At 44.5% G+C, this 12,411-nt stretch overlaps 1 protein-coding gene across 6 annotated transcripts in view; it reads left to right on the top strand.

The window, feature by feature from the left end:
* ttc7b (tetratricopeptide repeat domain 7B) overlaps positions 1-12,411 on the top strand; it is a 63,687-nt gene that overhangs the window by 33,995 nt on the left and 17,281 nt on the right. For 2 of the 6 annotated variants that reach the window (XM_029125376.2, XM_029125377.2), the window contains exons 16-19: positions 947-1,063; positions 3,151-3,248; positions 4,237-4,422; positions 9,835-9,975. In XM_029125376.2, coding sequence (XP_028981209.1) covers positions 947-1,063; positions 3,151-3,248; positions 4,237-4,422; positions 9,835-9,975 — 542 coding nt within the window. Of the gene's footprint in view, positions 1-946; positions 1,064-3,150; positions 3,249-4,236; positions 4,423-5,561; positions 5,622-9,834; positions 9,976-12,411 lie in introns of all 6 variants that reach the window. The other 4 variants (XM_029125378.2, XM_020054164.3, XM_029125379.2 and 1 more) reach the window with 2 other exon arrangements.

Here is a 12,411-nt window from a genome sequence, read left to right on the forward strand (position 1 = left end):
TGCATCTTCATGTAGTTCACAGTCAGCTCCTTAGTTTTGCTGATGTCGAGCTGGAGGTTGTTATCCCGACACAGTGATGACAGGTTTCTCACCTCCTCTCTATTGGCTGTCTCGTAATCATGGGAGCTCAGGCCAATGACAGTGGTGTCGTCAGCAGATTTAACAGCGATTTTAGAGGAGTGCATGACTGCACATTTGTGTTAACAGGGAATATGGGAGGCCTGTCTGATAGAGAGGCTGGGGAGACTGTTGTCATTCAGGGTATGTTCTCCCCCCTCCCCTCCAGAGAAACTCTGGAGCTCTGTTATTGGCCATTAGGATATTGGTCACCTCTGTGACCAAGGAAGGGTCCTGTGTGATTCCAAACTTTTTCCATTTTACAATGATGGATCCCACTGTTCTCCTGGGAACTGTAGATGCTTTAGAAATGGTTTTCATTACCTTCCCGAAATGTATGCCAAATCACTTCCATCTCGGCGGTCTACATCATCACATTAAAGATCCTTAGTGTGGTACTTTGCGCTATATATTCTTTATTCTTTCAAAGTCGAAACCCACCACTCGTGTGCGTAGCCAAAGGTCTTCATTTTTGGTTATCTGACCAAAGCGGTTCCAACCCAAGTGCCGATGCTGATGAAAAAACTCCAAGCCCTTACACTTATTGGTCTCAATAAAGGATTTTTTTTCTGACAACACATTGAAATGCACAATTTTTTTCTTGTGAGGGGTGTGACATTTTTTTAGCTATCTTATTTTTTTTATACAAGTCTTTTTTGCTCGTCAAGTGGTCCAATCATTTAAGAGGTGACTAGAGTTAACCCATTTGTTCTGTCTTAAATCTCATTAGCTGTCTTATTTTATACTGTCTTTTTTGCTAATTAAGGGTTCCAATCATTATAGAGGTGACTAGAGTTAACCCATTTGTTTCCTGGATGTTTCCTTGCAGCCTGTTGTTCACCAAGGTGAAGCTGGAGACGTTGTGTCGAGGACCAGAGGAGGCTCTGCTCACCTGCAAACACATGCTGCAGATCTGGAAGTCCTGTTACAATCTCACTAACCCCAGGTACTGTTCCATAGTGTCCAATTCACTGGCAAGCCTTGCTGTCCACTCCTTAAACACAACTTAACGCCAGCAGAAATATGTCAAACACAATACCGTTGCGGGCTGGGCTAATACAAACCACCATCGGAAACATGCTTCACTCAAAATTTTGTATTTAGAAATCTGGTGTTTTGGACAAACTTTGCATTATCCCCATCTACTGTCTGAGCTTGTGCTCCAGTTTAATTCACAATGTCCTGCAATATGCTGGTATTAACTATCCACGGAGAGAGCAGCACTGCTTCCCCGATTATACATCCACAGTCTTTTAAGATGCTTAAAAGAATCCACTGAAGCTTTACACAGAGAAACACCAGGCCTGAGAGCAGAGCACTGGAAAGCCCTCTGGAACTACTATCAATGTAGAGTGGGTTTTTTAAATACCATTTTGATTGATTGTTTGAGCGTAGTGGCGTATTACATCACTGGACGCACTTCCTCATAGTTGCTAAATCCCATCCAGCCATAATTCTGTCTCCCTGTGGGCCTTCCAACTGGCACCCTGTTCAGTGCACTTCACTATGGGCTCCTATGAACCGTAGGAAGCAAAGAAATGGATAGGCTACCATTTGGAATGCAAGCGTGTCTGCAGCTAATGGTAGCCGTGCAGCAGGGAGAGTGAGAGCGTGTGTGACAGAGTGCCGACAGATCCATTCTTCTCATCATGTCAGCCTCTCGTTAAACTGGAGAATGTTAGTCCACTGAGACCTTTTTCAAGTAACCGGACTCCTCTGCTCCTGGTTGTCTGCTGCAGTCACAAAACATGCACGCGAGCATGCACACACACACACACACACACACACACACACACACGTTTGTTTTTCTGTCCTTGTGGGGACCTGGTAGCTAACCCAGAAGTCCATGTTCCCTAGTGCTAAACTGTATCCTAACCTCAACCTCAATAATCAAACTTTTATGCCTACACTTAGCCTAGCCATAACTCCTAAACCTAAATGGTAATGCCTAAACCCAAAAGTAACTTCAAGTCTAACACTATGCCCAATTGTACCTTTTCTCCAAAATCTAACCCCAGACCCTTAAATCATGTTTTCCATAGTGGAGACAGGCAAAAACCTTGTGGGGACTGATTTTTCAGGGCATCTGGTCCCCATAACTACACATTAATGTGGATACACACACACACACAACACACAGTCAGTCAGTCAGTCAGTCAATGACTGTTGTAGCCTTCTTATTCCCATATAGCATTGCCTGCCTGTTCTTTCTACAGGCTGTGGCAGCAGCTTGCTGGTCAGTATTGAAGGTGTGACAGCGTTTAACCCAGCAAAGACCAACAGGAGGGGAGTATTCCAGTAGTCGACACGCTGACAAGTTAAAGATGGTCAAGAGCTGTGTTTATGGTCGTTTGTCTCAGATTTGTAGTTTTACTGCTTTCGCGTGCCTAACAGCTTCCTGTCAATGCAGTTAAAATCTGCCAGCCATAACAAATGACAGACCCGGACTCTGGACTGTTTGTTGGCTGTGTTCCTGGATGTGAGCAGGGAAAAACACTCCGGAGTACAGACAGGAATGCACACAGAGGACAACGACCAATCCATCATTTGGGTTCACTCTCTCTATGACCTTTGACCCAGGGATGCCTATGGCTCCGCCATCGTCCGGTCCATCAGGGCCCCCCCCCCCGCTCTGTGTACTAGTTTTTGGGGGGGAATCTCTGTAGAGCCAGTCAGTATTGTGTGACAGAGGCCTATCAGCAGAGGCCTTACCCCTCTGCTAAAATAGGAGCGTTGCTCACTGTTTCATCAGCCATGCTACGTAGTTCATATAACTGCAGGTCTTACCTAAGCCTGAGCAGCTGTCCTGCTAACAGAATGGATGAGCAGAATGGGGATTGTAGTAGGGATGGAATGACTTGCCGTTGCGTTCTGTATAACATCTAAACGAACAGTAGGTACCATTTGAGCTGGGGATGAGAAACAAAGGCGTGTTATTTAATCAACCACTTTATCACTGCTTAAACATTGCTAGTTTGTAGGATAGTGGGGCTGTACAGTTGTTGTTTCTTTACTGTGTGTGCGTGTGTCCAGTGATTCAGGTCGAGGCAGCAGCCTGCTGGACAGAGCCATAGCCGACCGCAGGACGCTCAATGCCATGACCTTGCCTGACTTCAGTGATCCAGAGACTGGTAAGGCTCACCTCACTACCACAAGTGAAACGACGAGGAGTCGGGAGGACAAACTCCCTCCAGGGCACTTAGCATGTAGCCTCAATGTCAGTTTGGTGGGACCGGTCACGCCAACCCCTTGTCACTCATCGTCACCCTCGCTGACCTGACAGTGACAGCAGTGGAGGCCACCAACCTGTCTGGGAGCAGGCTAATTGACACGGGGACAATCTCATTATAAGAAAAGCAGATACACTCAAATGTCTTTAGGTCAACGAAATGTATTCAAATGAAGGACAGTGACGTCCAGGTCGAAGACTCACTGCTAGCAGCTACACATATGAATCTACTGGCGTAAACTCTACGTTTATGTCCAAGTCGCAGTAGTCACAGGCCCCTGTTTTGTCCCAACATGTCCCGTCCTGTTTCAACATGCCTCCCGTGTCTACGGTTTTAACCCGCGTCTCAGTCACCATGGCTACCGGGTTAATGGCCATATGATAATAAGGAAACTAGAAGCTGTTGTTCAGGTTGAATCTCCGACTTTTAGGCCCCTGACTGACTCTGTGATTCAGGTTGGAGATGGCGCCATTCCTGGCATATTATGTGTAGGGTTCTTTGTGTATATGGAAAATATCTCTGCTGCTGTGTTAGCAGTTTTCCCACAAAATTATCTTGTTTTTCCCCACTGCTGTCACTGTCAGATGGGTTAACACACAGACTCCTTATCTAGCCTTCGTCCTGTCAACGCCTGACTGTTGATCGGCTTCTCCTTTGCATTTCGTTTTCAGATAATTTATCTTTTTTACTGCTCTTCAATGTCCAGTCGATTGTCATTCCCGAAGTGAATGCTGTTATCTCTGTTCATCATATCATGTTAGATCCCTGATTAACTGAAATATGTCACTTGTCATTTGGCTGTTGTTTAGGGAACTGCAGACGTCTTCCTGTGTTCTGTAAATTTTTTCTATATTATATCTGTCATTCTTTGCGTTTTTGTTGTTTCTAGCCTCTGGCTCCGGTTCTTCTTTCTCCGGGTCTGAGCCCTCTTCCCCTCTCTTTCACGCCGGCTACCCCCTCCACCCTCTTCCACCCCCCGCACCCCCAAAGGCCAACCCCCCTCTGCACCTTCCGAAGCCGACCGGCAGCCACCATTATTTCTGTGACCACACCCCTCGACGCCAGTCTACCAATAGTAACGCTCCTCTGCGCCGCCCACCGTCGCGTGCGGCCAATGGCATGGTGTGGCGCCCGCGACTCACTGCCTAACCCGGATAACGCTTGCTGAGTGTGCGCTTCCGAATCACTCGGGTCGGGTCTGAATGGGCAACCTGTTCCCTAGATGGTGCATTGAGTTGGGCCCTGGTTCCGTGTCTCTGTTGCTTGATTAACCCCTAGATAACAGTGCTGGAGTGTCCTAGTAGCCTGGATTGAGGTGTGTCTTGTGCGGTTGTAAACCGATGCTGGAAGGACCGGGTTAACGCCACATCCCAGTCAGGGCAGCGCCAGTAGAAGGAGCCCGGCCAAAGTGTGTCCCGTCCCCCGGCGCCGAATGGCAGCGTGTCAGCCATTGCCATGGAGACACAGAGAGGGTGGCGTTACATCTCTAATCTGCCCGGGTGGCCGTTCTGTCGGGCTTAATATGAATGAGTCAGCGCCCACTAAGGACGCGAGTAGGAAAGGGGAAGAAGCAAACAAACAACGTCGTCACTATGTGTTCATCTAACCGTGTTTTAAAAGCGACTGGAGTTTGCTGTTACGTACTAGTATCACAGGTTGAACCCACCCATGCTCCTTCAAGCACGGTCACCCTCCTCTTGCGCCACAATGCTACCTGTTTGGTTCTCTCTACCACGCTCTGTGTCACCTGGCTTTCTCTTTCTAATCATGACTGTTCATACGTTACTTGGTGTTCCCCAATCTCTCCCACTCCTCCTTCAGTTTGATCATTAATGGTTTACTGCGAGACAAATCGTTAGATTGAGGCACTTCAAACGATCACTGTGTTTAAACCTGCAATGGTTTTTGTGTTTGTTAATTTGGTTTTGATTTTCAACTAAGGTACAGAATAAATGTTGTTTGTCAATGACAGCACTAAGGCAGCCGCAAAAAACACCAGTGTTTTAAGATGGATTGGCACAATGCTAGAGAATTGTTGTCTATCCATTTTCACTGTCAATTATTTCGCGCTAATAACTTTAGCGTTCATAAATGTTAAAGTGACTTGAAATGTTTCTACTACACTTCAGTTTTCACCTGGCTGTGTCTCATTAATTTTACCTGTTTATTTTCTGTTTTCTGTAATCTTCCTTCTTTTTTATTTGTTATTTTAAGGCAGCCCTCCAGATGCTAACTTTCATCAGTATCATGGTTTTTACTCCATGTTTTCAGTTTGTAAGTAGCGCTTTTCTCCCTCCGCTCCATCTCTCTTTGCCCACTGAGACACCTGGACGCTGACTGGCGTATCACTCCTCCTGGCCTTGGCCTGATCTCTCCTCCACAGTCCGAATGTATCCATCCGCCACTACTATCAATAACCTGCCTGGCTGCCTGTCTAGTCCCTCTGTCTGTCTGCGCTCCTAAAGTCAGTCAGTCACCCACCGTGTGGTACGGACTAGAGGTTGTCCTGTCGCTACACGCTAGTTACCATTGTTCAGTTTAGTTTTTTGTTTGGTTTGACTTATTTTTGTTCCCTCAGGCACTTTGTGCTCCGGCTGAACAATTATCTCAGCGAGCTCCCTGACTTGCTGGGCCAGCTGTAGTAGGCAGCTCCATAATTAAAGAGGCAGTATTGTTTCCCCTGGCTGGCTGCTCTTCTGTTCACCCGACACACAAGCCTTATGGTTATATATTTCCCTCCACCATACAATACAGAGCTCATTAGCCAGACCAGTACCAGCAACATCGGCCGTGTTTATTTTTTCTCTTCTCATTTTCGTTAATTTACGATGGCCCCGTTATAATTCCTGTTAGTCTGAAGGACTGTGGTCCATGTCTGTCTGTCTCGTGGGCTGCCCTCCTTTACGGACTGTTGAGAGGTTATTTTTTTGTGCCTCTTGAACAGCAGTCGCTCCCAAAGTCCTCTTTCTTTCCATACGACAAGCTCGGTGTTCTTTGACATTTGGGTTCAGAGACAAAAGAACTGAACGGAGGAGGGGCGTCATGCCCAGATGAGGAGGAAGTGGACCACTGCCTCGAGCAACTCCAGCTTCCCGCTCTGTGCTCTGAAGCCCCAGTGAAACGGATACTGTTTCTTTAAGAATGTATCGCTTCTTCCTGCTTTTTTCTTCCTGCTTTGAACTGAAGCCCCGCCCCCCACATCGCTCCCCATCAGTGCCTTGCGCTTTGTAACCCTGCATGAAGGCACCGTCGGCTAGCCTGTGACACTGCCGTGTGTTTACGTAGGTGCGTGCGTGCGTGAGAGAAAGTGTGTTAGTGTTGTCTTTGTTTTTTTTCTCCTAACCTCAGTGGATCACAGTCTCCACTCATCCAGGTTAAGATTACACCGGTTTAATCCAGGTTTAATTTGACCCATTCATCTGTGGTGGGTGCCATTTTAATTGACTAATGTGGATGATAAGTAGGTTATCCATGACTTGCTTGTTGATCCTTCCGTCTCTCTTGATAATGCAGAGCCTGGTTCTCTCTCCTATTCAGGGCCCTCCCTTTAAGTATGACCAATCTCTCCACCCAACACACTGTTACTTCCTCAGCCACACCATATTGATGTTGCAGTTAAATTGATTGACCAACACAAGAATAGCCCCTCTGACCGCGGCTATACGCTCGGTACGGTTGAGGCGGTCTGAGGCTGTGGGGTTCCGTGGTTGACACTGGCTGAATCCCAAATGGCAGCCTAACTTTTGTCTTCACTCTGCATGCTCAATATAGGAGCTGGTACTGAGACTGCTGGGGCTCAATAGGCTCAGGGCTGGGGTGAGGCGGGGAAGGGATGGATCTCAGGGGCTGAGTCCCAAATGGAACACTTTTTTCCCCCTATGCATTCGCAGTTGCCGAAGGGCTTCGGTCAAAGTGGCACATGTCGTTGGGGATATGGTTGCATTGGGGGACGCTGGTAGGGTTTTATATGCACACTGTGACTATGGCTGCAATTCAGCCAGGGAGCCAGACAGGAACCGTGGAGTTCTGTTTGGGCTGTGAGGTCAGCCTGCAGAAGAGAAGCTGGTTCATGTGAATGGCTGCCTGCCTGTGATCCTGTGCTCAACAGTGTGGGTGTTCAGAGAGGGAGGGGGACGGATGAGGATACGGGGGGGTAGAAGAGAAAGATGAGAGAGTGTTTAGAGGAGCGACTGTTTTGTTACGTCATCAAAATAGTTTTAGAACTTAGTGATGAACGTTTCTGAATCCTCTAGCATTTTTGGTATTTCTGCACACATTTAACACGACTGTGAAAGTCATCTGTCCTAATAATAATCATTTCTTTCTTTTCTTACTTTCTTTGTTCAGAGAAATCCACTTAGACCTCTTTCCCCTCTTAGCACTGCTTCGCAACAATAAATTCATTTAAAATGCAAACATGAAATACACAAACAAAAATCACTGTTTAAATTGTCCAACATTACATTTACAATTTAAGGTAAATCATAATTTCATGTTAATAAACCAATGTCAGAGGAAGTTAACATTTCAGTTATTTGTTTCGCTTAACAGCACATTTTATTATATTTCAGATATTTCGAACATGACGTGCAAAAATGCTAATGTGAATCTATTGACTTGAATTGGATTTGTGCAATAAATGCTAAAAAACTTTCATTTGAAAACAGTGGCGGGGAAACTAAAATAAAGCATTGATTGCTGTCATTCATTCTCAATAGCATTCCTATTGGATAAGGAAACCAGTATCTCTTTGTGATTTGGGTGTAACCTTTTTATCCCAAAGGATCACATACTTTTTCTAACAAAGAAATCAAATATTGTATACTTTTTTTTTTTGTTTATCGGATATCAATTTGTGTAAGCAGGTTCATTGTATGAATTATTTGGACTTGAATATCTGAAATGTATGCAAAAATGCATCAAATGCTAAAGGTTTTTACAAACTTCCTTTTATCACTACTGTCTTTGATGTTCAGTGATGTGTTCATTTACAGTGTTCAGATGATCTTCAAAATCTCAGGCTATTGTGTTTAGTGCTATTAAACTTGTTTAACATCAATCTTTAGGATGTGGTGTCAAGGGGATTTCATGATCAGTGTCTTTTTTCATGGGCAATCATAAGTTAAAGGATAATTAAATTACTTTTTTTAACAGCTTAATTTTAGACTGTTCCTTACCCTGAAAAGAGTATATGGCCCGAGACAAACCGTAATCTATGGTTCAGTTTCCTTTGTACAGCCTTTGAAATGTAAGCTTATTTTAGTCATTGCTAGCTGAAAATGTACAGAAGGAATAGATTTTTAACTAGCAGCACCTCATCTAAACTGAAGTTTGCCACGGCTTAGCGATTAGGTTTATGGTTATTGTTAGATAAGATAGACCAGAAATGTGTGTGGGAATACTTGTACTATTACGTATGTGTTCCACAATTCCTCAAAAGTCTGTCCATATATATTAAAATCAAGTACCTTTTGTGAAGTCTTCAGTTATTGATGGGCTGTTCATCTCTCAGGGGTTAGGTTAAGACTTTATTTACTAGATTTCTGTAGGGTTACAGATTTCACTGTTAAGTCAATGTAAATAGTTTCTCCTTAAAAGAACCTCACAAGGATAGCATTACAAGTGTATGGTGTAGTGTGTGGTAGAGTGTGTGCAAAGTAGCCCCACATGCCATACTGATCTGATAGGGAACCCAAAGACTGATCCTTATTCCCATTTCACTAAATCCTCTTAGAATCATTTCAGCGTAAACGCAAGTCAAATCTCTACTTTCAAAGACTTTATCAAAAAATCTCTCTAACACACGCCCTCCAAAAAAAATCATAGGCCTTCTCTTGGCCCTGGCCTTTCACTAGATCTTCTTGACAGGATTTGAAGATAGGATGCATTTGGGCTTTAATCTAAAGCTCTTTGAGGCCTACAGTATAATGAAAGCTCTCTTGCTTTAGAGCTGGGGAAAGTAGTTTCCACTCCAAATAGTATTTCTAACCAACAGTACCAAATGTAAAGCTGTTGGCCTCGTTTGTACAGCGACATCCAGGTTATTCTACATCTATACATCTGGATAGGGGAATCAATGGTTTGCAACTTGAATAGTGAGCTGCACTGTAATGCTGTCACTAGTATCGTATTTAATAGATAGTTACATTGTAATGCTGTCACTAGTATCCAATTTAATAGTGAGTTGCATTGTAATGCTGTCACTAGTATCCAATTTAATAGTGAGTTGCATTGTAATGCTGTCACTAGTATCCAATTTAATAGTGAGTTGCATTGTAGTGCTGTCACTAGTATCCTGTATAACATGAAGCTTTTGTCATGGCATGTAGTTGTCCTTGTGAGATGTTTTGTGCAGCTACAGTAATGTCCTGATCGATGGATGTGGAATGAGTGGAGTGACATTAGCCTGCAGTTGCATCCTTTAACATGAGAAGACGCTGGTGCTGCTGTGCTGACCCCCTCATCCTCTTCCTCCCGCTCTCTGCAGGCTCAGTCCACGCCACATCCATGGCGGCGTCACGGGTGGAACAGGCCCTGTCAGAGGTGGCCTCGTCCATGCAGAGCAGCGCCCCAAAACACGGACCCCTACACCCCTGGATGACCCTGGCCCAGATCTGGCTCCATGCAGGTATTATAGTACGGTACACCCTAGAACACTGGTGTTGTAGTACATTATACCTCTAGAATAGATTGTATGGTGACATTGATTCAATGTAAGAAGAAATGCATACGTTGCTTGCATAGGTATTCAATCCCTGTGCTGTGGAAGCTCCCTGTTTTCACATATGGATGAGAACACACTTATCTTACCGTTGGCCTCCACCAGGAACCATTCAAGTTGTTGTCTCATTTGGTGGACAAGAACCCCAATTTGGAAGTTTCACTGCTCTGGCAAAAAAAATGAATCCCGAAAGGACATCAGTGTTTTTATATTTCCCAGTGAGCGCAGTTGGAACAATAATCAGGAAGTGGAAGCTGCATCACACTGTCAAGAAGAGGTTGCCCCTTAAAACTCCGAGCTGACAGGAGACTGATGAGAGACCCCACAATGGGGCCAACAATCACTTTTAGAGAAAGAGTTCCTGCTCCAGGCTGCAAAAATGTTTTGGGCAGCACAAGGTCAGAGTAAAAAAAGTCCTGATCTAAATCCCATTGGGAAACTGTTGTCCACGAGCATTGTCTAACCTACCTTAACAACGTGGAGCAAATCTGTCAAAAAAGTTGGGCAAAATGACAGTGTGCCAAGCTTGCACCTACTTACCAAAAGACCAAAAGCTGTTATTACAACAAAGGTGTGTCTGGTAAATATGAATGTGTGGGGTTTGAATACTTATGCATGCAACATATTTGTTTCACATAACAGCAACTGATTTTGAGTGCCAGTGTTTTAAAATAAAATGGAGGACAGAATGACATTTCAGTGTACCATTTGTAATTCAGTAATACAGTGGGGAGAACAAGTATTTGATACACTGCCGATTTTGCAGGTTTTCTGTAATTTTTATCATAGGTACTCTTCAACTGTGAGTGACAGAATTTTTACGTAATTAATTTGCATTTTATTGCATCACATAAGTATTTGATCAGAAAAGCAGAACTTAATATTTGGTACAGCAACCTTGGTTTGCAATTACAGAGATCATTTCCTGTAGTTCTTGACCAGTTTGCACACACTGCAGCAGGGATTTTGGCCCACTCCTCCATACAGACCTTCTCCAGATCCTTCAGGTTTTGGTGCTGTCGCTGGGCGACATTACGGATTTTCAGCTCCCTCCAAAGATTTTCTATTGGGTTCAGATCTGGAGACTGGCTAGGCCACTCCAGGACCTTGAGATGCTTCTTTTGTCTCATCAGACCACATGACCTTCTCCTATTCCTCCTCTGGATCATCCAGGTGGTCATTGGCAAACTTCAGACGGGCCTGGACATGCGCTGGCTTGAGCAGGGGGACCTTGCGTACGCTGCAGGATTTTAATCCATGACGGCGTAGTGTGTTACTAATGGTTTTCTTTGAGACTGTGGTCCCAGCTCTCTTCAGGTCATTGACCAGGTCCTGCCGTGTAGTTCTGGGATGATACCTCACCGTCCTCATGATCATTGATGCCCCGCAAGGTGAGATCTTGCATGGAGCCCCAGACCGAGGGAGATTGACCGTCATCTTGAATTTCTTCCATTTTCTAATGATTGTGCCAACAGTTGTTGCCTTCTCACCAAGCTGCTTGCCTATTGTCCTGTAGCCCATCCCAGCCTTGTGTAGGTCTACAATTTTATCCCTGATGTCCCTACACAGCTCTCTGGTCTTGGCCATTGTGGAGAGGTTGGAGTCTGTTTGATTGAGTGTGTGGACAGTCTTTTATACAGGTTACAAGTTCAAAAAGGTGCAGTTAATACAGGTAATGAGTGGAGAACAGGAGGGCTTCTTAAAGAAAAACTAACAGGCCTGTGAGAGCCAGAATTCTTATTGGTTGGTAAGTGATCAAATATTTATGTCATGCAATAAAATGCAAATTAATTATAAAAAATCATACAATATGATTTTCTGAATTTCTTTCATAATCCGTCTCTCACAGTTCGGCAGTGTATCAAATACTTGTTCTCCCCACGGTAAGGGTCTGGATACTTCGGCAGGGCTGTGTGTTTTTACAGTGGTTGAAACCTGGTTGGGACATTGGGACTCTCAACAGTGATGTGCCCCAGATGAATCCACTGTAGTGCCCTGAATCAGACTTAAACCCTGGTCCCAGTGACTGTCATTCCTAAACCAGTTGACTGTTATTATCCTGGCTAAATGAGATGGTATTATTCCCACTCTCCACATGGGTGAACCTTCTGACACAGGGACGACCCGGCTTCTATTCCCAATCCCACCTGTTGCCACCCTAACTAAACCCTAAAATCTATAATCGCGGTTGCCGCAAATCTTGTTTATTAAAGTTACTATGTTTAAAACGTATTAGATGTTCCATTTTACTTTTGCTTGCTCGCTTGTATCGCATTTCCAAAAACATACTGTTGTACAGTTAATAACATTTGTATGGCCTTATTGTGTTATAATCTTAGCCTT

This window comes from Esox lucius, chromosome 15 (genome assembly GCF_011004845.1).
Source record: "Esox lucius isolate fEsoLuc1 chromosome 15, fEsoLuc1.pri, whole genome shotgun sequence".
Classification (NCBI taxonomy): domain Eukaryota; kingdom Metazoa; phylum Chordata; class Actinopteri; order Esociformes; family Esocidae; genus Esox; species Esox lucius.